The sequence below is a fragment of the Protopterus annectens genome, chromosome 1.part1 (assembly GCF_019279795.1).
Source record: "Protopterus annectens isolate FY-2018-M chromosome 1.part1, PAN1.0, whole genome shotgun sequence".
Classification (NCBI taxonomy): domain Eukaryota; kingdom Metazoa; phylum Chordata; order Ceratodontiformes; family Protopteridae; genus Protopterus; species Protopterus annectens.
Window position 1 is genome coordinate 1,524,128,130 of NC_056726.1, and position 25,000 is coordinate 1,524,153,129.

Here is a 25,000-nt window from a genome sequence, read left to right on the forward strand (position 1 = left end):
TTTAGTTGAATCACCTGTCCTTCTGAGGTGTTTATAACTAGTTACTAGCCTGTTAGTTGTTTAGTTGAGTCACCTGTCCTTCTGAGGTGTTAATAACTAGTTACTAGCCTGTTAGTTGTTTAGTTGAATGAACTTGTTTTGCAAGGTATTTCCTTGTCCCCGTGTAATGACATCATCATCTGCATAACAAATGCAGTTAAGTTCTGGGAGATCATTCTAGATCATTCAAAAACAATGAGATTAAAAGAGGGCCTAGCAGAGAACCCTTATGGATCATTGAGGGTAGAACAATAGGGTCAGTTTGAATGAAATCAGCAAAAAAGACTGACAGATCCTTCTTACGTTCTTCCTCTGGGAAAGCATTTAATCTAATATTTTCCTTCGTACTCCATTCTCTGCATCCTCTAGTCAGCCCATCACCACATCTCAAGCCATAAGGAACTGTAGGTCTGTTCCAGCACTTCATTCTGACAATGGATACCTCAAGGAGTCAGTACCCAAAATGTTGAAGAGTTCCTAGGAACACCTGTACCCTACCAGTGACCATGTGACTTCATCTGGACGAACCACCACTGTCACCCAAAGGGGAGTGTCAGACATCTCTCTAGTTCGAATCCCTCACTCCAGACATCCCCTGTCACCCAAAGGGGGGTGTCAGACATCTCTCTAGTTCAAATCCCTCACTCAAGACATCCCCTGTCACCCAAAGGGGGGTGTCAGACATTTGTCTAATTCGAACCCCTCACTTCAGATGTCCCCTGTCACCCAAAGGGGGGTGTCAGACATCTGTTTAGTTCGAACCCCTCACTCCAGATGTCCCCTGTCACCCAAAGGGGGGTGTCATACATCTGTCTAGTTCGAGCCCCTCACTCCAGATGTCCCCTGTCACCCAAAGGGGGGTGTCAGACATCCGTCTAGTTTGAACCCCTCACTCCAGATGTCCCCTGTCACCCAAAGGGGGGTGTCAGACATCTGTCTAGTTTGAACCCCTCACTCCAGATGTCCCCTGTCACCCAAAGGGGGGTGTCAGACATCTGTCTAGTTTGAACCCTCACTCCAGATGTCCCCTGACACACAAAGGGGGTGTCAGACATCTGTCTAGTTCAAACCCCTCACTCTAGATGTCTCCTTATTTGTTTCTTCCTTATTTGAGTTTCAGAATTTGTTTCTCATGTTTTCATTGGTTGCTTTATTGCTCATTTATCTTTTTTATTGCCCTAAGACATGGATTCCTTGTGACACAGCTCATTCATAAACACTGCTATCATTCATTTAAGAATTTACATTTTTGATGCATGTTTTATAATATTTTTATGCTGTAAGAGCAATGTTAAAAGTACTTTTATCTATTTTGTATGAGTTCATTTCTGAAGCCTGTATACATAATGCAAGAACAGCCTGTTAAAATAAAATGCTATAATTTGCAAAAACATGAGATTTTGTTAACCTGTAAGGAAAAGAAGTTTTCATAATAAGTAGGTAATATTTGTAATAGACTGTTTTGCAAGACTTTTTTCTATACCTTTTTCTCATTTAGGGAACCAAAGGTGAACGAGGTTCTTCAGGTCCATCAGGAGAGAAGGGGGAACCGGTAAGCATCTATTAATAAGTCACTACCTTAGAGATGTAAGTAACAATGGAACCTTGTTTATGAGACAATATTTATTTATTTTATTTATTGACATTTGTTGACTGGGAATGTCCGACTGGGTCAGGAACCCATTTTCAGGGGGGCTCCAGGGAGAAAAGCTCCACAAGACTTTAGGTATGCACAGAATAGCAACAGGTATTTTACAAGAATTTACAGTACAATACAGTACAATATAACATACTGAGAAAAATTATAAATTGTGGGATTACATCAGAGAGAATCTTTACAAGAATTTTTTTTTTGTAAATATTGAATAGGTTGAAAGGTAAGAAATGCAAATCAATAGAGGGGTAGGTTTAAAGGGTTGAGGGTTAGAATAATAGTTTAGGTTAGAGAGCTCAACATTAGGAACAGAGTTGTTGAAAATAACTGAAAGATCAAAAGAGTTTTCTATTGGTTTTGGGAAGTCAGAATTGAGGTAAGTTAGAGGCAAAGCTGAAAGGGAGTAAGCTGGTTTATCTAACTGGATGGATGCAGAGGTAGATATGAGTATTTAGTAGATCATTCTTTGGGGTGAGTTAAAATTTGTTGAGCCAGTCAATGAATGGTGTTTATGCTGATTGGAAGTGAGTTCCAGAGTTTAGCGACAGCGTAGAGTAAAGGCAGTGCACAGCTCTTTTCTTTGGTACGTGGACAGTTATGAGGTGTTTATGTTTAGAGCAAAGGGTTCTGGTGGGGCTGTAGGGTATAAAAATGGTCTTAATAGCAGGGCAGTTGTTTGGGTTGTAGACATTTTTTGTGCTGTGGACAGGTGAAGGAGGTTAAGGTGATGTGGAAATTCCAGACAGTTTAGTTCTCTTGTGGCTTGGCAGTGGTGTGAGCGCTAGGAGTTGCCTGTAATCATATCACTCAGAACTTTATTACATTTTCACATAACATTACAGTGTTGTTAACACAATAAAGAAAATGATGGAAACAAAACATCTGCAGCGTCTCTCAATAATAGCAACCTAAGTTAATTCATACTGGGACACTGAAGTGACAGAAGAAAGCCTATAGCTTTACATTTATGTCATGGGACAGGACTTAATACTTCTATAAATATCAAGGTTCACTTAAGCTATCAGCATCCATTTACTGCCATCACAAGTTCATTTATTTGACTGGTAGGTACACTGCTCATAGACATACCTGGTTTCAGGTGCAGTGTTTAGTGAACATGTAAACCAGCTTCAAGCTGTCATTGAAAAGTGAAGAGAAACCAACAGAGATTAAGCACTTTAACAGTGAGACTCGGTTATTAATAACAGATTTTTGTTGGCCAGCTTTATGAAATGCACTAAATATCCAGTTACCAATATTTGCTAAAGTTCAGTCCAAGATTAGTAAACTGTCTGTTGTACTCATGTGATAAAGAAAGATGTCTTTTCATAAAATTATCATTTGCACTACAAAGAAACAATCTGCCACATACATTAACTTGTTGAATAGTGTAAGAATAAAAGTCAACTGGTTAAGAGTTGTATGCTGTAATAGGGTGGTATATATGAATAAGCAAAACCCAAAGAAAAATTGACATACCACTGACATTAGTTAACTCTGGGAAAGACGGTGAAGCAAATTTTTACACTAGCATTTTGTTCCCTCCTCCCTGATGACTCAGTCACCTATAGTTTGGGATTTATAGTGAGCAGCCAAACTGAAATAAGACAGGAACCCTGCATTTTTCTCCTTTAAGTCTCTTTCATTGCTAAACATAGATTATAAAATGCTTAAGTCAGAGCTAGTAAACAGGCTAAAGACCTTCCTCACAGATATGACTGAAGATGACCAAACAAGTTTTATTTTACACAGACCGATGCAAGATAATGTTAAAAGAATAGTCACTCTTGTTTGTTGTATTTCTGCCGATAAAAATAATTAACTATAATTACTGTAGACCTACAATACTTCTTTGACTCAGTTATCTGCCATATCTTATTAAAGTTTTATAAATTTAGAAATTCCTTGCTGAATTCATTTCTTGTATTAATCACTTGTTTTATGTTTTTTTTTTAATTGGTCAAACTAGGATCTTACAACTTACAGCCCTTTAAAATTACACAAGGAATGAAACAAGGGTGTCCTCTTTTCCTTTCCTGGTTTGCATTAGCAAAAGAGCTATTCTGTAATTATATTTAATTCAGTAAAGATAAAATAGGTTTTGAAATCGGAGAACAGTCCTTGTCTAAACTACAACATTTATCGATGATACCATTGCTGTTTAATCTTCTTTGTGGACTATTAAAAGTGGTTTAAATTATTTTCACAATGTTTTGGGACTAAAATTCAAACAAGACAAAACAAATACTTTATTACATAAATAAAGATTTTAATAATTTGAATAACTCTTATGGTGACTTCAACTGGGGTAATAATCAGATTAAATATTTAGGGGTTACTCTGTCAAATATTTTGAATGAATTTATAGATGTTAATTATAGGGTTCCTATTATATAATCGAAGATGCAATCCTTCGAATGCATCTTGATCAAAATTGAAAGCACGAAACAGCAAAATAGCGAAACGACATATAAGCGATTTGTTTCCCAGGGAACGAAATCGCTTGGCCGCCTCCTTTACTTTGCTTTTTTTCCTCACTGTAGTGCATTCTGGGAGTTGGTATATTTAAGTAGGGGGGGTGTGGGGGACAAAGCCCCCCACTTTATGTAATGTTTTGAAGTTTTTATTTGTATTTATTTATTTATTTATTTATTTTTGTGGAACAGTGATTTTTTTCCCTGGGAAAAAAATCGCTGTTCCAAGTGTTCAGGATTGTAAGCTTTCCCTTATATGGGGTCAATGTCAGCATTTGCTTTTTTAAGCATTCACTGATTTAATCTTCATCTTTCGGTTGCTCCCGTTAGGGGCCGCCACAGCAGATCAACTGTTTCTATTTCTTCCTATCCTCTGCATCTTGCTCTGTCACACAAACCACCTGCATGTCCTCTCTGATCACATCCATAAACCTTATCTTAGGCCTTCCTCTTTTCCTGTTACCTGGCAGCTTCATCCTTAGCATCTTTTTCCCAATATACTCTGCATCCCTCCTCAACACATGTCCAAACCAAAGTAATCTTGCCTCTCTGGCTTTGTTTCCAAACCTTCCAACCTGGGCTGACCCTCTAATATACTTATTCCTAATCCTGTCCATCCTCGTCACACCCAGTGCAAATCTTAACATCTTCATTTCTGCCATGTCAAGCTCTGACTCCTGCTTTTTTGTCAATGCCACTGTCTCCAACCCATATAACATAGCTGGTCTCACTACCCTCTTGTAGACCTTCCCTTTCACTCTTACTGGCACTCGTCTGTCAGAAATCACTCCTGACACTCTTCTCCACCCACTCCATCCTGCCTGTACTCTCTTCTTTACTTCTCTTCCACACTCACCATTACTCTGAACTGTTGATCCCAAATATTTAAACTCATCCACCTTTGCCACCTCTACTCCCTGCATCCTCACCATTCCTCTATCCTCCCTCTCATTCACACACATATATTCTGTCTTAGTCATGCTAACCTTCATTCGTCTTCTCTCTAGAGCATATCTCCACCTCTCCAGGGTCTCCTCCACCTATTCCCTACTCTCACTACAGATCACAATGTCATCTGCAAACATCATAGTTCACAGGGACTCCTGTCTGATCTCGTTTGTCAACCTGTCCATCACCATTGCCAATAAGAAAGGGCTCAGAGCTGATCCTTGATGTAATCCCACCTCCACCTTAAACTCATTCATCACTCCCACCGCAGACCTCACCGGTGTCACACTACCCTTCTACATATCCTATACCACTCTTACATACTTGTCTGACACTCCTGACTTCCTCATACAATGCCACAACTCCTCTCTAGGCACCCTGTCATATGCTTTCTCTAAATCCACAAAGACACAGTGGAACTCCTTTTGAACTTCTCTGTACTTCTCCATCAACACCCTCAGAGCAAACATCACATCTGTAGTGCTCTTTCCTGGCATGAAACCATACTGCTGATCACTAATCATCACCTCCCTTCTTAACCTAGCTTCCACTACTCTTTCACATAACTTCATGCTGTGACTGATCAATTTAATCCCTCTGTAGTTACTACAGCTCTGAACATCACCCTTATTCTTAAATAATCGGTACCAAAACACGTTTTCTCCATTCCTCAGGCATCCTCTCACTTTCCAAGATTTCATTAAACAATCTAGTTAAAAACTCCACTGCCATTTCACCTAAACACCTCCATGCTTCCACAGGTATGTCATCTGGACCACTGGGGATGCACAAGCCAGTGCATTTCTTTGTGCCGGTCCCAAGCCCGGATAAATGGGGAGGGTTCTGTCAGGAAGGGCATCTGGCATAAAATTTTGCCAAATCATACATGCAGACAACAGTACAGATATACATTCGCTGATTTAATATAGACCCTAATTATAATAAGATTCTGGAAGATATTAAGAGGTTAACTGACAAATTGAATACATTATTTTTTCTATGAATGCTAGACTGACACTGATTAAAATTGTTATTTTACCTAAAATAATGTATGTCATTCAAATCATTTCTCTACCTCCCTCTAAATAGCATATTGAGCAGTTTAGTAATATATGTTTGAGGTTTTTGTAGTACCCTAAAAAACCCAGGATAACACTGGCCACCATATCAAAGACCAAAAAAATGGTGGTATTCATTATTCTGAGCCAGAGCTCTATGCAGCTGATTCTGTGTTTTAAAACTGTAATTTTGTGGATGAATCCTAATTACTCAGCTAATCAGAAGAAACTACATTAAACTATTTGTTTAAAATCTAACATAAATATTACAATTCATCAGGCCTAGAGAACATCTATAGAGTATCCGTTGTGGCTCTGTTAATAATGCCCTATCAAAGCATAATAAATACAAGTCAAGTTTAGAACATATTTTCCAGTTTCTAGTAGTGGATATAGTAAGACCTGATTTACAGGAGGGCAATGTGAAGAATTTTACTGAAACCAGGGAAGTGAGGTGGAGCATCAGATTAAGAACTGATCGAGGTGGTGGCCCTTAGTTCATGTTGTTTTATTCCATTGTTTTAGTTATTTTTTACATTGTAGACATTTTTACCAATGGTCTATTAGTCCCTGTGACAGTATTTTGTTTGATATATTTTGAGACTATTTAAAAATGTTGTATATAAAAATACGGAGATAAAAGCCTGGCTGTTTTCTATTTTCCGCTATTACCTTTACACTTGAGTGCATTGGATCTTAAAATTATAATGAAATTAGTAGTTTTAAAAATAGCAATTTAATTTATTGGAATCAGTTTTTAAAAGAAACCAAACTAAGCAATATTGACTGTAAATGTGTAAATTTGACCTTAATATGGACAACTGGTTAGCAGTCCAAACATGTAGACAGGTTCTAATAATCATTTTTTTTACTAATCTTAAAATTAATAGAATATCTTATCTCTCTGTTACCTATAAATTAATTAAAAAAATGCTACAATAAAATAGTAAAATTTGCTGATAATATCCAATACAAAACATACCACTGCTTAGATCTAAAAGAAATTTTGGTGGCCTAAACTGCACCTGAAGTTGTGCATTGCTACCCAGTCAGCAACTCAGCTGCATATTCTGAGGTGCTGATACAGTCTTCCACCCTTAGCCTTCGAATGAATTGTCACCTTTAAGTCTCACAAGTAAACCCTGCTCCATCTAGCCGATCCCCACTAGTTACTATAATATATACCTGCCATAATGGATGGGGAGTTTCCCACCATTTCTCCAGCCAACCTGATTGACATGGGCATCCTGAGGCAATGTAGCAATTGCCTCATGTATACTAACAACCATTTGCTCCTAAAGCAGACAAGTACAGTATGTCTGGAGCCTTCCTGTGTCCTGACAGAGTGCTCTTCAAACTATCTGGAGATATACACAGCTGAGTATATTTTTCTGGCACTTCAGAATTGTGTACTGGTAATTGTTATTTGACTAATTTTATATCATTGCTGGCTGGCTTCAGAGTTGTGCACTGTTATTTTTACTTCACTGTATAGTTTTTATTCCTGTGTTGTTTAAATTTGGAGGCTTTTGCAGTTGCCCATCCCCACTGTAGATTTGATCTGGGACACTCCCCCCAGTTCCATCTCTTTACCTCATTCTACCTAATAAACTCCTTCTGCACTTGTTTTTAGTCATTTTTAATTTAATTGCATTTTTAAACTGTTTGGTCTAACATTGCTACATACTCAAGTGTGCTAGCTTGCACTTCATTTGAATTGTTTTTACTGCTGTTTAGCTACTTTTCTGTATATATATATATATATATATATATATATATATATATATATATATATAAACCTTTCCTCTAACTAGTGTAGTCCAGATTCAGATTTGCTGTATCCAGGACTGTATGTAACTTCTGAGCCCCCCAAGCTTTCTGTGTTGGATGGAAGCCTTCTAGCTTATCAGTGAGAGTGGTAAGCACTAGGCAACCTATCTACCACATAAGGAGTGGTTCTGGCCCAGAAACTGTAGTTATTGGCCATTTGGGCAGTTTTTCCATCTCTCTCAACTTTCTGATTTAAAAGCCCGCATTTGCACTTGTTTCCCCGCTTTCCTGTAACTAGTTTAGTCCAGATACAGATTCTTAGTTTTAGCACTTGAATTTACTTATTCGTGATCGGCACTTGTTCAGAACTTGTAAGCACTAAATAACCTACTAATTACTACAGCACTCAACCTTCCTCATTACGTAGAGGAAAACAGTTTTGGTACTTACTTTCCTCACTTGCTTAGAGAAAAACAGCTCTTGTATACTCACTTTCCTCACTTATCTAGAGGAAAATAGTTTTTATTCAGGCATGTCCAAGGGTCAGCTCCCAGTGTTCTCTCCTGTCTATCTGATGAATCTGGGCATCTTAGGGCAATGTAGAAATTTCCTCATGTACACAGACAACCCTCTCCTCCTACCACCCAACACTATAACCTGTGAGAGATGCACTTATCTAGCCAAACTGGAGGTAAAGCTCTCTCCAATCAAGACTGAACTTGACAGTTAAGAGGAGAAGGTAAACACTTGCACCACACCACACTCATCACATAGTCTCACTAAATCTACACTACCAAAATCCACACATAGAAACACAGAAACATTCGCGGAGGCTCTCAATAATAATCTGCTCAAGCAACAGAGATCTCCAAAGCAGAAATTTATTTATTTATTTTATTTATTTTATTTTACATTTGTTAACCGGGAGAGTCCGACTGGATACATGTCCATTTTCAGCGGAGGCCGGGGGAGAAAAGCTTCAAGTACATAACAGACATATGAACATTGTTAATGCAAAAAAGGAAGATAGTTGAGTTCTAAATACAATATAAAGATACATCACATCTTGGGAAAAAAATAACAGCAGCATATAAAAAAAAACATAGGTCAGTTACAAAGGCGGCCTTGTTAAAAAGCGTTAAGGATAGTGACATAAGAGAAGGGTAAATGATAGTGGTTAATCAGGTTTGGAACAGGGACATTGCCAGAGAGTATTGAGATGGGGTTTAAGCTTTTTTTGAATTGTAGGAGTGAAGGTTCTGAGGTGAGCATGGTCGGTAGGGAGTTCCACATTTTACCTACAAAGTTTGAGAATAGAGAATCCCCAGCAGAATTATTGGCTTTGGTAGTTTGAGCTAAGATCTTATTGGAGGAGCGTAAAGATTGCAGGTTAATATAGGGGTGAATGATGTTTTTCAGAGCTGGTGTTTTCTCTGGGTGATAACCAGAAATGCAAGCAACCTCCACCCCCAACACAACCCAAATGACACACAGCCTGCAGACTCAGTGTGCCACTCAACCACAGCCAATAAGGCAAATCAACGTACCCAACACACTAGTCATAGGTGACTCTATAGTCAGGCACACTGATGTCCCACTCACCAGGCTAAACAAGGAGAAGGTTACTGTCAGCTGCCTGTCGGGTGACAGGATCCGCCACATAACCCACGCACTCAGGTCACTCCACAACAAGTACAAATATAACTCTGTCACTGTCCATGTTGGTGTGAACGACCTGAGACGTATCTCCCTGGACTGCATGAAAAAAGACATGGAAGAGCTCTCCGATCTTGTAGCCCAGGCAGATATGACCCTAGCCCTGAGTAGTATTCTGCCATCATCCACAATGATGCTGCAGTACAAGGACAAAATGATTGACTTCAACAATCGGATAAGGTTCTGGTGCCATTCTAAAGGGATCCAGTATCTGTCTGCCTGGGATGACATGGTCGACAGACCATGATGCTTTGCCAGAGATGGCCTGCACCTGTCACCCCTGGGATTCCGGATACTGGCTAATGTTCTTGCTGCCCCTATAGTGCCTTTTTAGGCAAGGTTCAAATAATTCACCACTGTAACAGGAACAGGCAAGCAAAAACTGAGGGTGATGCTACTCAATGCTAGAAGTCTAAATCTCAAAATGCATTCACTCTAGGCACTCCTTAAAATGGAGAACATCGATATCTGTGCAGTGACTGAGACCTGGTTCATGGCTCCAGAGAGCACCCCTGCACTACCAGGCTATAACTCATACTGCACTTTTCGGCCATGTAACCTGGACCAGAACACCAAAGGCGGAGGTGTGTCCATATTCATTAAGGATATCCACACCTCCAGGCTAGTTGCTCAGCATAATGCAGCCGAGGTTATCCAAGTGCAACTAACTCTGGGCAAAACTGCAATCCAAATTGTAGCTTGCTACAGCTCACCCCCCATGCCCCTGGATTCCCACTCCTCTTTTCTTGATGTACTGGAAAATATTAGGGTTCAACCAAACACCCTAATAATGGGCGATTTCAACTACCCCACCATTAACTGGGAAAACTACTCATGTACCAAATCCTTCGCTCAACACTTTCTGGAATCCATAAACTCCAATGCCCAGGATCAACTTATCCACACCCACACCAGGGGCAACAGTATCCTAGATCTAGTCATTACCAACATGAGTGACCGGTGTTCCACACCTGAAGTCAACGCCTCATTGGTCTGATCCGACCATAAGCTAATTGCCCTAGATATCCACATTCTTCCCCCACCCCCCATTAAGCAAACCATGGTAAAATTTTCTCCAAAGCCAACTTCATGCTTCTTAAGACAGAAGTGGTGAACTTCATGACACCCATGCAGATGGACAATACAGTTACAACTACTGAATCCTACACAATTGCACTTTATAAGCAATTACATGAGTGCATGGATCGTGCTATCCCAAACAGAACCAAGATGCTATGCTCCAAAAAAAGGAAGCCAATCTGGTGGTCTCCTGTCATAAATAAACTGTACAACAGAAGGAAGAAACTGTTGCAAAAGAGAGTAAAATCCCATGAGTGGAGGAGCTCCCTGGTCAGCCTCAGTAAGAAGCTGCGATCCCTGATAAAATCCTCCAAAGCTAGTTACATAAACAAAATTGCCACTGATTCTAAAGACAACCACAAAGCATTATATCGCTATGTCAAGACTCTCAATGGCAACACTGCTCTGAGTTACAGCACAATGGCACTAAATATACAGACTCAACTGATATTGCCAACATCCTGGCAGATAGGTTCAGTGCTAACTTTACCCCCTCTCACCCCCTAAAGAGCCCACCTCTATACCGAAAGAATGCAAAGTTCCTGTAATCACGGCTGCACAGGTAAAAACCACACTCTCCAAAGCCAAGAACACAGCATCCATGGGACCAGACAACATCCCAGGCTGCATTCTACATGAACTACAGAACGAACTGGCACCCCACCTAAGTACCATTTTCAACCTCAGGCTCTGTGCCTGCTGAATGGTGCACAGCGACAGTTATCCCACTCCACAAGGGGGTAGCCACCACGGACCCCGGGAACTACCGCCCCATTAGCCTGATGAGCATGGTCTGCAAGGCCATGGAACATATCATCATGGAACTTATAAACAAAGACATTGGTAATCCCCAAACTCTGGACCACACCCAGTTTGGGTTTGTAAAAGGCAGATCATGTCTCTTAAACCTGATAGACTTCTTTGAAGCAGTCACCAAAGCCGTAGACAAGGTTAAGGTGGTTCACACAGCCTATCTAGATCTTTCCAAGGCTTTCAACACCATCCCCCACTCTGGAAATATAGATAAACTCACTAAACTAGGTATAAATCCCTATGTCACAAGATGGGTTGCCAACTGGCTCACTGACAGAACCCACACTGTGAAGGTAGCAGACTCCAAATCTGACTTCAGACCAGTGACAAGTGGAGTACCACAGGGTTCAGTCCTGGGTCCTCTCCTGTTTGGTATCCACTTCTCTGAAGTACAGGCTAACACAGAAGGTCTTTGGCTAACAAAGTTCGCAACTGACTGCAAACTAGGAGCCATAATCAAATCACCTAACGATGTGGACATCCTACAAAAGGGCCTCACTGAGACAGATGCCTGTTGTCAAAGCCATGGCCTCAAGCTCAATGCCAAAAAGTGCATTGTCATCCCCTTTGGTAAAAACTCTGTACTCATGAACTACAACATAGGCGGTAGTATACTTAACACTGAAAGTGTGATAAGAGACCTTGGGACACAGGTGGACAATAGTCTCTCCTTTGATAATCACATCGCCACAGTAATCAGGAAATCCTTCTACATGGCACACTTCATCACAAAAGGTTTCTCACCCAGAAAAAAAGAGGTCATTGTTCCTCTCTACTCATCACTCATTAGACCCATTATAGAGTACAACGCCCCTTTTGGTATGTACCTCACAAGACATCTACAACAACTGGAAAGGCCGCAGAAATGGCTCACAAAGAGGATTACCGGCCTCAAACAGATGCCCTACGCAGACCATCTCAAAAAACTCCAGCTTTACTCCGTCGCATATTGCCTACTCAGAGGTGATTTCTGCCTAACATACAAAGCTATGTAAAACCCAGAGCTCTTGGACAAGCTCCACTCAATGAAATCCCAATTCCTCCAAGCTACATGCTCTAGGGACCTAAACCTTGTCACCACAATAAAAAGAACATGCCAGAGGGATACATTCCTGTCCCAGAGACTTCCCATACTCTGGAATAAACTACCTATCTATATCAAACAAAGCTCCTCATTAGCACTCTTCAAGAAAAATCTTGATGATTGGATGGGAAATAGGAAATTCACCCTAGGGATCACTTCTGTGGCTCTGCTCAACAGTGGCACAGGAAAATAATCTTCTTGGGTGGCAAAAGCTAGGGTACCTTTTTGGCTGTGCTTGTATAAACCCCAGGGCCGATAGCCTAGTACCTACCTATGAACCTATGAACCTATGTAACTATACCATGAAGTTAGAATTAGTCCTCTTACATAACAATAAACAAGACATACAACAGGTTGTCAGCACACACAGGTCCCCTCTCACTCAAGATAAGGTCAAGACACATAAACCCACATATGCGGTGGTGCTGTCTAAGAGCCTACCAAAAGACCAGAGAGCTCCCAAGTGCAAACAACCTACACATAATGGTACACAAACAGAATCCACCACAACACATAACAACCCACATATCAGTGTCTTAACAATTCAGCCCCTAATGCAAAGCACCTCAAAACCTAATGTTCTGGTCATAGGCGACTCAATAGTGAGATACACAGATGTCCCCCATCACCAGGTTGGACAAGGAGAAGGTCACAGTCAGCTGCCTGTCGTGTGGCAGGATCCATCAAATCACACATTCAAGTAGGTCAGCAACAAGTACCTTTATGACTCCCATAGTCCATGTTGGTGTGAATGACTTGAGATGTACCTTTCTGGACTATATGAAGAGTGACATGACCAAACTCTCAGATTATATGGTATGTCCCTAGCCCTAAGCAGCATTTTAACTTCACCTAGGATGATGCCACAATACAGACAAAAAATGACTGATTTCAATAATTGGCTTAGCTTCTGGTGTCACTCCAGTGGGATCCAGTATCTGTCTGCCTGAGAAGACATGGTAGACAGTCCATGCTGCTTTGCCAAAGATGGCCTTCAGCTGTCGACTCAAGGCTTTCAGATACTGGCAAAAACACTTCTCTTCCCCATAGTGCCTAATTTAGACAATGTCCAAACTAAACTTCCTATGTAAAGAATCCAGTAAAGACAAATTTAAGGTCATGCTGCCTAACGCCCAGTGCTTCCAGACCCAGTCGGCAGCCTTTTTCTCCCACATGGCAGCCCCCCCTCAAATACCTAACCTAAAAGGGCTCTCCTACCTGAAGGACGCTACCCTACAGAAACTGTGCCTGAAAGCATTTAACTGAAGTCAGACCACTACAAACTGCCAAGGCAGCCCCCCTCAAATACCTAAACTAAAAGGGCTCTCCTTCCTGAAGGATGCTACCCTGCAGAAACTGTGCCTGAAAACATTTAACTGAAGTCAGACCACTGGAGGAATAGGTTCCTGACCCAGGGACTCCCCAGACTCTGGAATAGACTGCCCATACATGTCAAGCAGAGCACCTCTTTGGCCCTGTTCAAAAGGAACCTTGATTGTTGGATGTGAGATAGGAAATACACCCTGGGGATCACATCAGTCATCCTGCTAGACAGGGGTCCAGGGAAGTAAATACTGTGGGAAGAAATAGCCAGGGAATTGTTATGGCTAGGCTTGTATAGGCCCTAGGGCTGATAGCCTAGTACCAACCTATGAACCTATGAACAAACTGCCAAGGCAACCCCCCTCAAATACATAATCTAAAAAAGCTCTCCTACCTGAAGGACGTTACCCTACAGAAACTATGACTGAAAATATTTAACTGAAGTCAGACCACTACAAACTGCCAAGGCAACCCCCCTCAAATACCTAACCTAAAAGGGCTCTCCTACCTGAAGGATGCCACTCTGCAGAAACTGTGCCTGAAAACATTTAACTGAAGTCAGACCACTACAAACTGCCAAGGCAGCCCCCCTCAAATGCCTAACCTAAAAGGGCTCTCCTACCTGAAGGATGCCACTCTGCAGAAACTGTGCCTGAAAACATTTAACTGAAGTCAGACCACTACAAACAGCCAAGGCAGCCCCCCTCAAATACCTAACCTAAAAGGGCTCTCCTACCTGAAGGATGGTACCCTGCAGAAACTGTGCCTGAAAACATTTAACTGAAGTTAAACTGCCAAGGTTAATAATCTAAAACTGTACTCCTTTTAATTGTATATTGCTGACATGGGTCTAAAGCACCTATAGTGTGTCCCCCATAAGAATTTAGGTTCATAGGTTCATAGTTTAGTACTAGGCTAACTGCCCTTGTAGGCCATTTAAGCCTAGCCAATTAACCCAAGTGAGAATCAAACCCTGCACCTTGTGTCTGTAAGGTAAACACCTTAACCATTATGCCAACCTCCCCCTGGCTTAACATATATTTTTCCTGGTAGCCAATTAAAATATACCACAACTCAAAACATTATGAAAAATGTAGTCTAACAAAAATGTAAGTCAAGGTGCAGAAGGTAACATTCAAACTACAGTATTCATCTTTTAACATTGCTGACATATTTTCTCCACCCCCGCTCTATTACCTCTAAATTTACCATTCTATCTTCTGGTGTCGTACCATCCAAGTAATACAGATCCTTAACTTACACACTCCATCACAAATAATGTTATATTCCTCTTTATTATCCATTTTCCTAACCTCATATCTAGTTACCTTGTACGAAAGCCATTTCCTCACTGGATATCAGTACCCAAAAGGCCATACTATCACCTCAGCTGTAAGCTCTTCCACCTTTCACCAGTCTTACAGTACTGTGTCCAGCCCTACATCATGCTCACTCTATAAACATATCAATCCCAGACACATTAGTTCTAGATCTAAACACTATCATAAACTTATAAATAAATTCCTGAAATTCATCACTAGGTTTAAACCTAACCTCACACTTGGTGGTGTTATCCACCCCAACCCTGGCACATCCACTTCAGTTAAACCTACCCACAATAATTGCAATCCAAGTTATAAACCTACAATTAATAGGCCAGCTAACTCTCTCCTGGCCTGTCATCTCAACAATAGAAGTATTAACAACAAGGTACACGAACTACATGCGCTCCTAGCTGTCCACTCCCCTGAGATTCTCTGTTTCTCTGAAACCTGGTTAAAACGTAGCACTACAGACAATGAAGTGCTACCACCTGGGTATAACATACACAGGCTGGATTGTGCTTCCAGGAAGGTGGGTGGGGTAGCTGTTCTATATAAATCTGCATTGAATGTCACCATTGAAGCTATACAACCACCTCAAATTAACAACTCAGAGATTCTTGCCACCAAATTGCAACTTAATAAAAATAAATGTATCTATATCATATGTATGTGCATTCCCCCAGGCAATAAAATGGCTACCCTTCACTGGCTAACATGTCACTACCACAGAGAAACCCTACTACTCAGAGACTTTAACACAGACTGGAATACCTGTTCCTCAGACTCCCCAACCACCCCTGTTTACCTGCATGCATTCTCACAAATCATCACAACCCCTACCAGGGTCGGTAAACCAAACCAAAAAGAAATCATACTTGACTGGGTACTTATAAATAGTCATCCCCAATTGTACAACTAAGCGATCACCTTCTCACCTATATTATTAAGCACAAGGCCATCAACCCCCAACAACCCTTACTCAGAATGGTGAGAAACAAAAAATACTTTAACCCCACCAAATTCCAACAAGAGATAAACTCATGTAAATGGTCACTTCTAAAACACCCCCTTAGATGAAGCCTTCACGACTTTAACAACAAATTCCTTGACATCCTTGATTCTCCTGCACTGCCTGCTCAATAAGAACGAAGGCAAAAACTGCGCCATGCTTTCCAAAGTGTCTAAACTAAATATCACCCTTAGAAACAAGGCATGGGCATTATGGCGTACTACTAAAGATCCCCAAGATCACATTAAATATAGGCAATTAAGGAATGACACTAAAAGAAACATTTTACAAGACAAAAAAACTATTACTATAATCTAGAGGAAATAAATCAAAATAACCCTCAGAAGTTCTGGGCAGGTTTAAATAAACTATTACATCCGGGACAAACTTCCACCCCAATCCCTGCAGCCACCATTGATAAACCTTCTGAAGAAGTCTCCGACAGTTTTAACTGATTCTTTATTGAGACTATTCAAGCCCTAGTGAGTCAACTACCTTCCAGCTCCCCAGCCATGAAGGTACCACCCCCAGAAACCAACTCACATTTTGATTCCAACCAGTTGCCACCTCACTCATCCATACCTTGGTTAAAAAATTAAAACCAAATACACTCTCTGCTGATCTACTCCCTGCCAAGTATCTACAAAAAGCAGCCAATGCCATTGCTTACCCCATCTCAATACTAATCAATCGAACAATAGCAGAAGCCAAAATCCCCTCCATCTGGAAAATATCCTATGTAATCCCACTTCACAAAGGAGGTAGATCTACTGAGTTATCCAATTATAGGCCAATAGCTATATTATCCCCACTTGCAAAAATTATGGAAAAATGTATCATTAGACAACTGATGCACCACCTAATCCAGAATAACCTCATAGGAGACTCCCAGCATGGCTTCTGACCTCACCACTGCACTACTTCAGCCCTCCTAGCCTTCTCTAACACCATAAACCTTAATTGCAATAATAATAACATATCCTCTGCCCTTTTCTTGGATCTCTCCAAGGCATTTGATATGGTCGATCACCAATTACTAATCCCTACCCTGAAAACATTCTGCCTAGATACTAAAGCCATTCAATGGTTCCAATTTTATCTGAATGATAGCCAGCAGGCTGTCCTTTGGCAAAACAAACTCTCTAAACTCCTGCCTAACACCATAGGTGTACCCCAGGGATCTATACTAGGGCCCCTTCTGTTCTCCATCTTCATTAACGACCTGTTTACTGCTATCCCTAAAGTCAGCTGTATCCAATGTGCTGACAACTCCACCCTGATATGCTCGGCCACATCTCCAACATAGCTGTGGTCAACTACACAAACCACCTTCAACACAATTGAAAGCTAGCTTTCTGGTCATTGTCTGATCCTAAATCCCAAAAAAACTAAAATGTTGCTTTTCTCACCAACACACAGGTTTACTGCATTCAATTTTACCATTAAATCTAATAATGGCACAATAATCTCCCCAGATCCTCTACAAAACTGTTAGGTGTTATCATCGATAATAATCTTAAATTCGACCAGCGTGTTAATCAGTCCATCAAGACCATCAATAAAAAACTAGGGTCACTTTACAGGATAAAAGCCATCTTAACCCATCCTGCTAGATTTTCCATAGCTCGCTGTCACCTACTTTCAACTCTTCTGTATGCATCCCTGTTACTCTCCAATCTAAACAAGTCTGTCCTTAACAAACTCTCTATCTGCTACAATCACATTGCCAGATTTGCTACTGGCCTGCCTTATAGGACTTGTCATTGTATCAACCTAAACCAGCTTGGGTGGCTAGAATTACCCAGCTTGATCCAGTATAACCTTCTGATTATTGCCCATAAGATCCTTTACAATCCAGACAATACTCCTGCTCTTAAAAATATTATCCCCCCGATCACAGTCCCCGACCTCTTCAATCCTGTAATAAACTACTAGTCCAGACTATCAAAACTAATAACTCCGCCGGTGACTCGTTCTTTGCCAACTCTGTAGGCAGATCCTGGAACTCTCTCCCACCTGAAATTACTTTGCTCACCACCCTGAGTCAATTTAAGACTAGACTCAAACAATATCTGACACTAAACTGGCTATGTCAATGTCGCAAATCTGACTAACTCTCCTTCACAATGAGTAAAAAACAGTAATTTAGCCTACCTGTGATGCTTAATCCTGACCTATACTTACGTTTATCTGTAAACATGTTTAGGTAAACTGTAAATATTGCATGTGAAACTTACTGTATGAGTTAATAAAGTATTTTTAGCTGACCTGTGTTACTTAATGATGACCTACTCTTGGGATTTTCTTTAACCCTGGAACCTCTATAACTTGCTTATGTATATAACCTCTGTAAATAGTGTATCTTAAACTTAACTGCTTACCTTGGAGCTTTTTTCCCCGGGCGTCCGCTGAAAATGGACATGTATTCAGTCAGACTATCCTGGTCAACAAATGTAAAAAAAAATTTAATTAATTAATTAATTAATTAATTAATTAATTAATTAATTAATGCTAGGAGCTTAAGCAGTAAACTGAACACCCTGGAAGTACTCCGCACATTGGAGTGCAGTTACTGAGACATGGTTGAAGGCCACAGACAGCACCCCAGCCAAGCAAGGCTACAATGCATTTCACGCATTCAGACCCCAGAACGAGTGTGAAAGAACCAGTGGTGGAGGTGTATTCATCTTCATTAAATCCAAATATACCTTGAGACTGGTAAAACAGTACGGTTCTCTTTAGCTACTCCTGATCCAATTAACTATAGGAAAAATACTGTTACACATCATCGCTAGCTGCAGGTCCCCAACCATGAACCAGTAGAAGCACACCGCCTACCTGGACTTGCTAGAGTCACTCAGTATACAGCCAAACACCTTCGTCATGGGAGATTTCAGCTGTCCTTCCATCAATTGGGTGACTTACATGAGCACAAATATGATTGCTACAAGGTTTCTAGACTTTGTTAATTCAAATGCCCTGGAACAGTTGGACCACACCTCCACAAGGGGCTCAAATGTCCTGGACTCAGTGCTCACCAATTTGGGGGGGTCACTGCAGTACTCCTTGTGTGTGTTGCCTTCCTTGGTAAGGTCAGGCCATAAATCTGTATTGTTTGAAGTAAAGATCAAACCTGACACCCCCACAGGAGTAAAACCTGAAAAATTTCTCCAAAGCAAACTACTGCCTACTAAGCAATGGTATAAAAAGTTTCAAAGCCCCTGCCAACATAGCCAGCAATGACTGCTATGCAAAGGAATGTACAAATGCCCTATATAGCCACTTAAACAAATGCACTGACTCGGCTGTACCAACCAGGAACAAAATCAGGTCCTCCATAAAAAACAAGCCCCCCCCCCACCCCCCGCTGGACTGTAAGTAACAATCTATACAACGACAGAAAGAAACTGATATCTAAGAACGGGGGGGGGGACTTACTCAACAGAAGAAGAATACCCCCCACAACTTGAACAAGCAAATCCGATATCTTATTAAATCCTTTAAGGCTAGCTACAGGGCTAAATTAGCATTCATAGCTAAAGACAATTGTAAGGCATTCTTTAGCTACATCTGAACTCTAAAAGGGAATGCCCAGCTGTGTGCCAAACGTATGGTACCACTCACACTGAACTTGAGGAAATTGCCAACCTACTAGCTGACAGATTTGGTAATAACTTCACCCCCCATCCCCATCCAGCATACCCCAAAGCACATACAAGCACTCTCCAAGGCCAAAACACAACATCTGCGGAATCAGATAACAAGCTAGGCTGCTTACCAAACAATCTTAAACAAGACCTAGTGGAACCACGTGGCAGTCTCTTTGCTAGGCTGCTTACCAAACAATCTAAAACAAGACCTAGTGGAACCACGTGGCAGTCTCTTTGCTAGGCTGCTTACCAAACAATCTGAAACAAGACCTAGTGGAACCACGTGGCAGTCTCTTTGCTAGGCTGCTTACCAAACAATCTAAAACAAGACCTAGTGGAACCACGTGGCAGTCTCTTTGCTAGGCTGCTTACCAAACAATCTAAAACAAGACCTAGTGGAACCACGTGGCAGTCTCTTTGCTAAGCTGCTTACCAAACAATCTAAAACAAGACCTAGTGGAACCACATGGCAGTCTCTTTGCTAGGCTGCTTACCAAACAATCTAAAACAAGACCTAGTGGAACCACGTGGCAGTCTCTAACCATAGCGTGAGAACTGGCTTTGTCTGGGCAAAATGGAGAACAACAACAGTAATCCCCTTGCACAAAGGGGGCCCATCAACTGACCCTGGGAACTATTCACCCATTAGCCTAACCAGACTTATCTGCAAGGCCATGGAAAGAATCATCATGGACCTTGTCCACAAGGGCATAGGTGACCTTCAAACTCTTGACCTAGCCCAGATTTTTGTCAATGGTAGGTCTCGCATATTAAACATGGTGGACTTCTTTGAGAATGTCTCCAAAGCCATGGATGAGGGCAAAACAGTACATACCACTTATCTTGATTTAGCCAAGCCCTTTGATACAATCCCCCATTCAGGTATCATAGAGAAACTCTCCCAGCCGGGTATTAACCTATACATTACTAGATGCGTAGCCAACTGTCTCACTGACAGAGTGTGCACTGTCAAAGTTGGGGAGTCCACCTCCACCAGTAGACCAATTACCAATGGAGTACCATAAAGATCTGTCCTGGGCACTATACTGTTTGGAATCTATTTCTCCGAAGTCCAGGTTAAGGTAGATGACCTGTGGTTTACCAGGTTTGCAGATGACTGTAAACTGGGTGTAATTATAGAGTCCCCAGTGATGTCCACATATTACAGAAGGGGCTGAGACAGACAAATGATTGGTGCCAAAGTCATGGACTAAAATGTAACATAAAAAACTGCCTCATTATTCCGTGTGGCAAAGAAGTAGCCTCTGCTAATTATGATATAGATAGCATCCATCTAGGCTCAAACTCAGTGGTGCAAGACTTGGGGACACAGGTTCATAGCAATCTAAACTTCAATCACCATGTATCTTTAGTGGTAAAAAAAGCATTCTACATTGCACATCCCATAAATAAGAGCATCGCATCCAAGACCAGGGAGGATATAGCTCTGATGTACTGGACCCGCATCAGACCACTAACTGAGTACAATGCTTCTTTCTGTATTTACCTTACCAGACACCTGCGGCAACTGGAGAGACCACAGAGGTTTCTAACCAAGAGAATCGAGGGCCTCTAAAACATGACATACATGGAAAAACTGAAACCCCAGTCACTGTATTATACAGACTTCTCAGAGGCAACTTGTGCCTGGCCTGCACGGCAGTCTTGGACCCTGCCCTAATGGAAATGCTGCACATCCACAAATGAAAAGGGACAAGAAAAACTCACTGTATTAAATGTTTGGCTACCTTTTCAACAAGTAAACCTGTGCTTGCCCGAAGATAACTCTTTTTCTAACCCGTTAAATGATTGTATCATGATAATTGACCCACCTGCCCTCCCCTGTAGATCTTCTTCTCCATCCTAAGTTCTCTGTGTTGTTGTTTCAATGGTACTGCCTACTAACAGTGGTACCACCTACTAACAGTGGAACCGCCTACTAACAGTGGTACCACCTACTAACAGTGGAACCGCCTACTAACAGTGGTACCACCTACTAACAGTGGTACCACCTACTAACAGTGGAACCGCCTACTAACAGTGGTACCACCTACTAACAGTGGTACCACCTACTAACAGTGGAACCGCCTACTAACAGGGGTACCGCCTACTAACAGTGGTACCGCCTACTAACAGTGGTACCACCTACTAACAGTGGAACCGCCTACTAACAGTGGAACCGCCTACTAACAGTGGTACCGCCTACTAACAGTGGAACCGCCTACTAACAGTGGTACCACCTACTAACAGTGGAACCGCCTACTAAAAAGCTACAGACTCAGTACCTGATGAGCTCACTAAGCACTTTTGCCCTCGACATCAATGCTGCTGCCTTGCAAATTAACTCCACTGGCATTATGGGACCTTTCCCTTGCTTGTATTCTACATTTCCAAACACTGCTTCATATGTAGTTACTAGGACTGCAGTCCAGAAAACCATTTATTAGACTAGTCCAAACTCTCAGTTGTACCAACACACTTACACAGTCTGCAGATGAAGGCTGGAGGAATCAAACCCTGTTCAGCAGGAAGTAGCTAATTAACAGCTCATAGTTTTATCCTCTGCACTAGCTGTCAATACCATAACTTCTGCAGCAACAGTACAACCTGCCCTATCTTCCTTTTTTGGAAATGTTAAGCACAGTATTTGGTAAGCCACTGGTGATATGCTTTTTGTGTGCAATTAATTATATGAAGTCCATCTGGGGACACCATTTGTTGTACCTGATGCACGCACTCACACACACACACACACACATACACACACACACACACACACACACACACACACACACATGCAATGAACTTTGAATCCTGTTTAGATAAAAACAATATGCAAAGCTGTCTGTCTTGCTGTCATTAATTCCATGCATATTGTAAAGGGCTCTCTATCTCTGGTGACCACTGCTTTTGTCTAGAAGTGAGTGTGTAATCAGAGTATGACAGAAATTTGAAGGTTTTGTTTCCAGTGATGCACACATACACACGCGCGCCTGCGTGCACACACACACACACACACACACACACACACACACACACACACACACACACACACATACACACAGCTGAATTTTACATTTTCCTAAATGATATAAATGCATGGGACCCCCCCCCCATATAGCAGTGGCCTTAGAATTTATACCATTAAGTAAGGTTGTGCAGAGGAAAGCCCTTACATGGAGGGAGGAGGCCTTTGTTCCCCAGAAAAAAATGTTTCAGAAAATGACTATTTGTATTTTCTTCCAAAATAGCTTATATAGGTGTCCCTAACCCTGTGTCCTTGACCCACTATCTTAATGAGTTTGCTGCCTAACTAATCAATTTACCTTGGTTTTTGGTTAGGGTACACTTGGATTCATGTCAGAAACAGAACTTTCCTGACACTTAATCTACTTAAAATGATAAAAAAATCAGAATACAAGTCAACAGTAATAAAACTATAACTAGCCAAATGTCTACATTAATTGAAACAGACAGACACACAGACACACACACATACACACTCACATACTCACACACACCGGTATCTTTTTCATCTCCATATCCCCTTATTTTTGCAAACTTTCTCAAATGTCATGGTCATAGTACTCAGGGAAATCAATAACACCAGAAACTGCACAATTCTCTAATAGCACAAGTCACTGTGAGAGCTACTTTTCAGTACAGAAGCGTTTCAGTATAAATGTCCTTAGATCATCCTGTTTCACCCTATTTCAGTAGAGCTGCCTGAATTAAAACAGCATGTTTACTGACCATGCCACTTATTTCTGATTAACTACGCCTTTCTCAAACAAAACGTTTCAGCAGATACTCAGGTCATAATGTACTTCAGGTATCAAGCTTCCCATCAATGTCTGAAGTGATTGCAGTTCCTTTTTTGTTTTTTCTCTACCCTGTTCCTGTAAACCAACTAGTAAGTGATGCAACTGTACTCATCTGTTCCCTCAAATATATTATGTACTTTTCTTCTCCTTTTCATGGTACAAGTGGGTATTAAAGCACTATATCCGGCATAAATAACTTATTAACTGTAGGTGAAAGGCTCCTGCTAGTCCAAAAGCTTGAGCAGCTGTGAAGCCTATTTTGGTCTAATAAAAAGTATCCCGTCACCTCAGTGTTCCGGTGTTTTCTAATGATCGATCAGCTCAGCACTACATTTCTTCATTCTTTTGACTTTCAGTCAGGTGAAGCCAGCTGCAGCACAAACATCATCCAAGCAGCTATGAAGATTTTTATTCTGCTGCCTGTTCCTACCCTCCACTGACAGTTGCTGACTTGCATACTTGCAAATACAAGGCCTGCTATGCCTTCCCCCGTGGGTGTGTTTATTCCATCACACCCCATGAATGCTACTTAATAGACATGTCTTAGAGTCCTAAGACTATACTGTGTGTGCCATTGAGGTCTCTTTCAAACATTACATGCGCTGCACATTTGCCATACGCTGCATGCCTTGTAGCCCAGTTATAGACTGCATGCCTTTCTCACGTCATGCACCACATGCTTTGCACTTATGTCATATGCTGCATGCAATCTACCCGCAACATGTATGGCATGTCATGCACCTCGATCACACACTGCATTCCATATACTTCAGCCCATACACTATATTGCATCCTGCACACCTCTGTCATATACTACATACTATGCACCTCTCTCTATTGAATCTTCTGGTATTGCAGCAGACTGGACTGCTTCTCCATAATGGATGAGTGGACATCAGCCCTTCAACCCCCCCCCATGAACTACTCCAACTGCTGAATCATTAGTTTATCATAGGATACTTGGGCCATAGTCAGGCTTCATACGTCTGCACCACAGAGCTGAAAGTGTCTTCACATTATTTTCCTTACTAGGTGGGTCAGCAGTTTTGGGAGTGTATACAGTGTGGACTGCGCACACATACAGACACACACCAAAACACCCAAACATATGCATGCATACACATGCGCACATGGACACACACACACACACACACACACACACACACACACACACACACACACACACACCTACATACAAATACACAGACACACACACACACACACACAGGCACA

General features: G+C 41.4%; 1 protein-coding gene across 5 annotated transcripts in view; it reads left to right on the forward strand.

Moving 5' to 3' along the window:
• COL16A1 (collagen type XVI alpha 1 chain) overlaps positions 1–25,000 on the forward strand; it is a 3,146,845-nt gene that overhangs the window by 2,623,663 nt on the left and 498,182 nt on the right. For all 5 annotated transcript variants that reach the window (XM_044082765.1, XM_044082783.1, XM_044082773.1 and 2 more), the window contains one exon: positions 1,538–1,591. In XM_044082765.1, the coding sequence (XP_043938700.1) occupies positions 1,538–1,591 (54 nt within the window). The remainder of the gene's footprint in view (positions 1–1,537; positions 1,592–25,000) is intronic.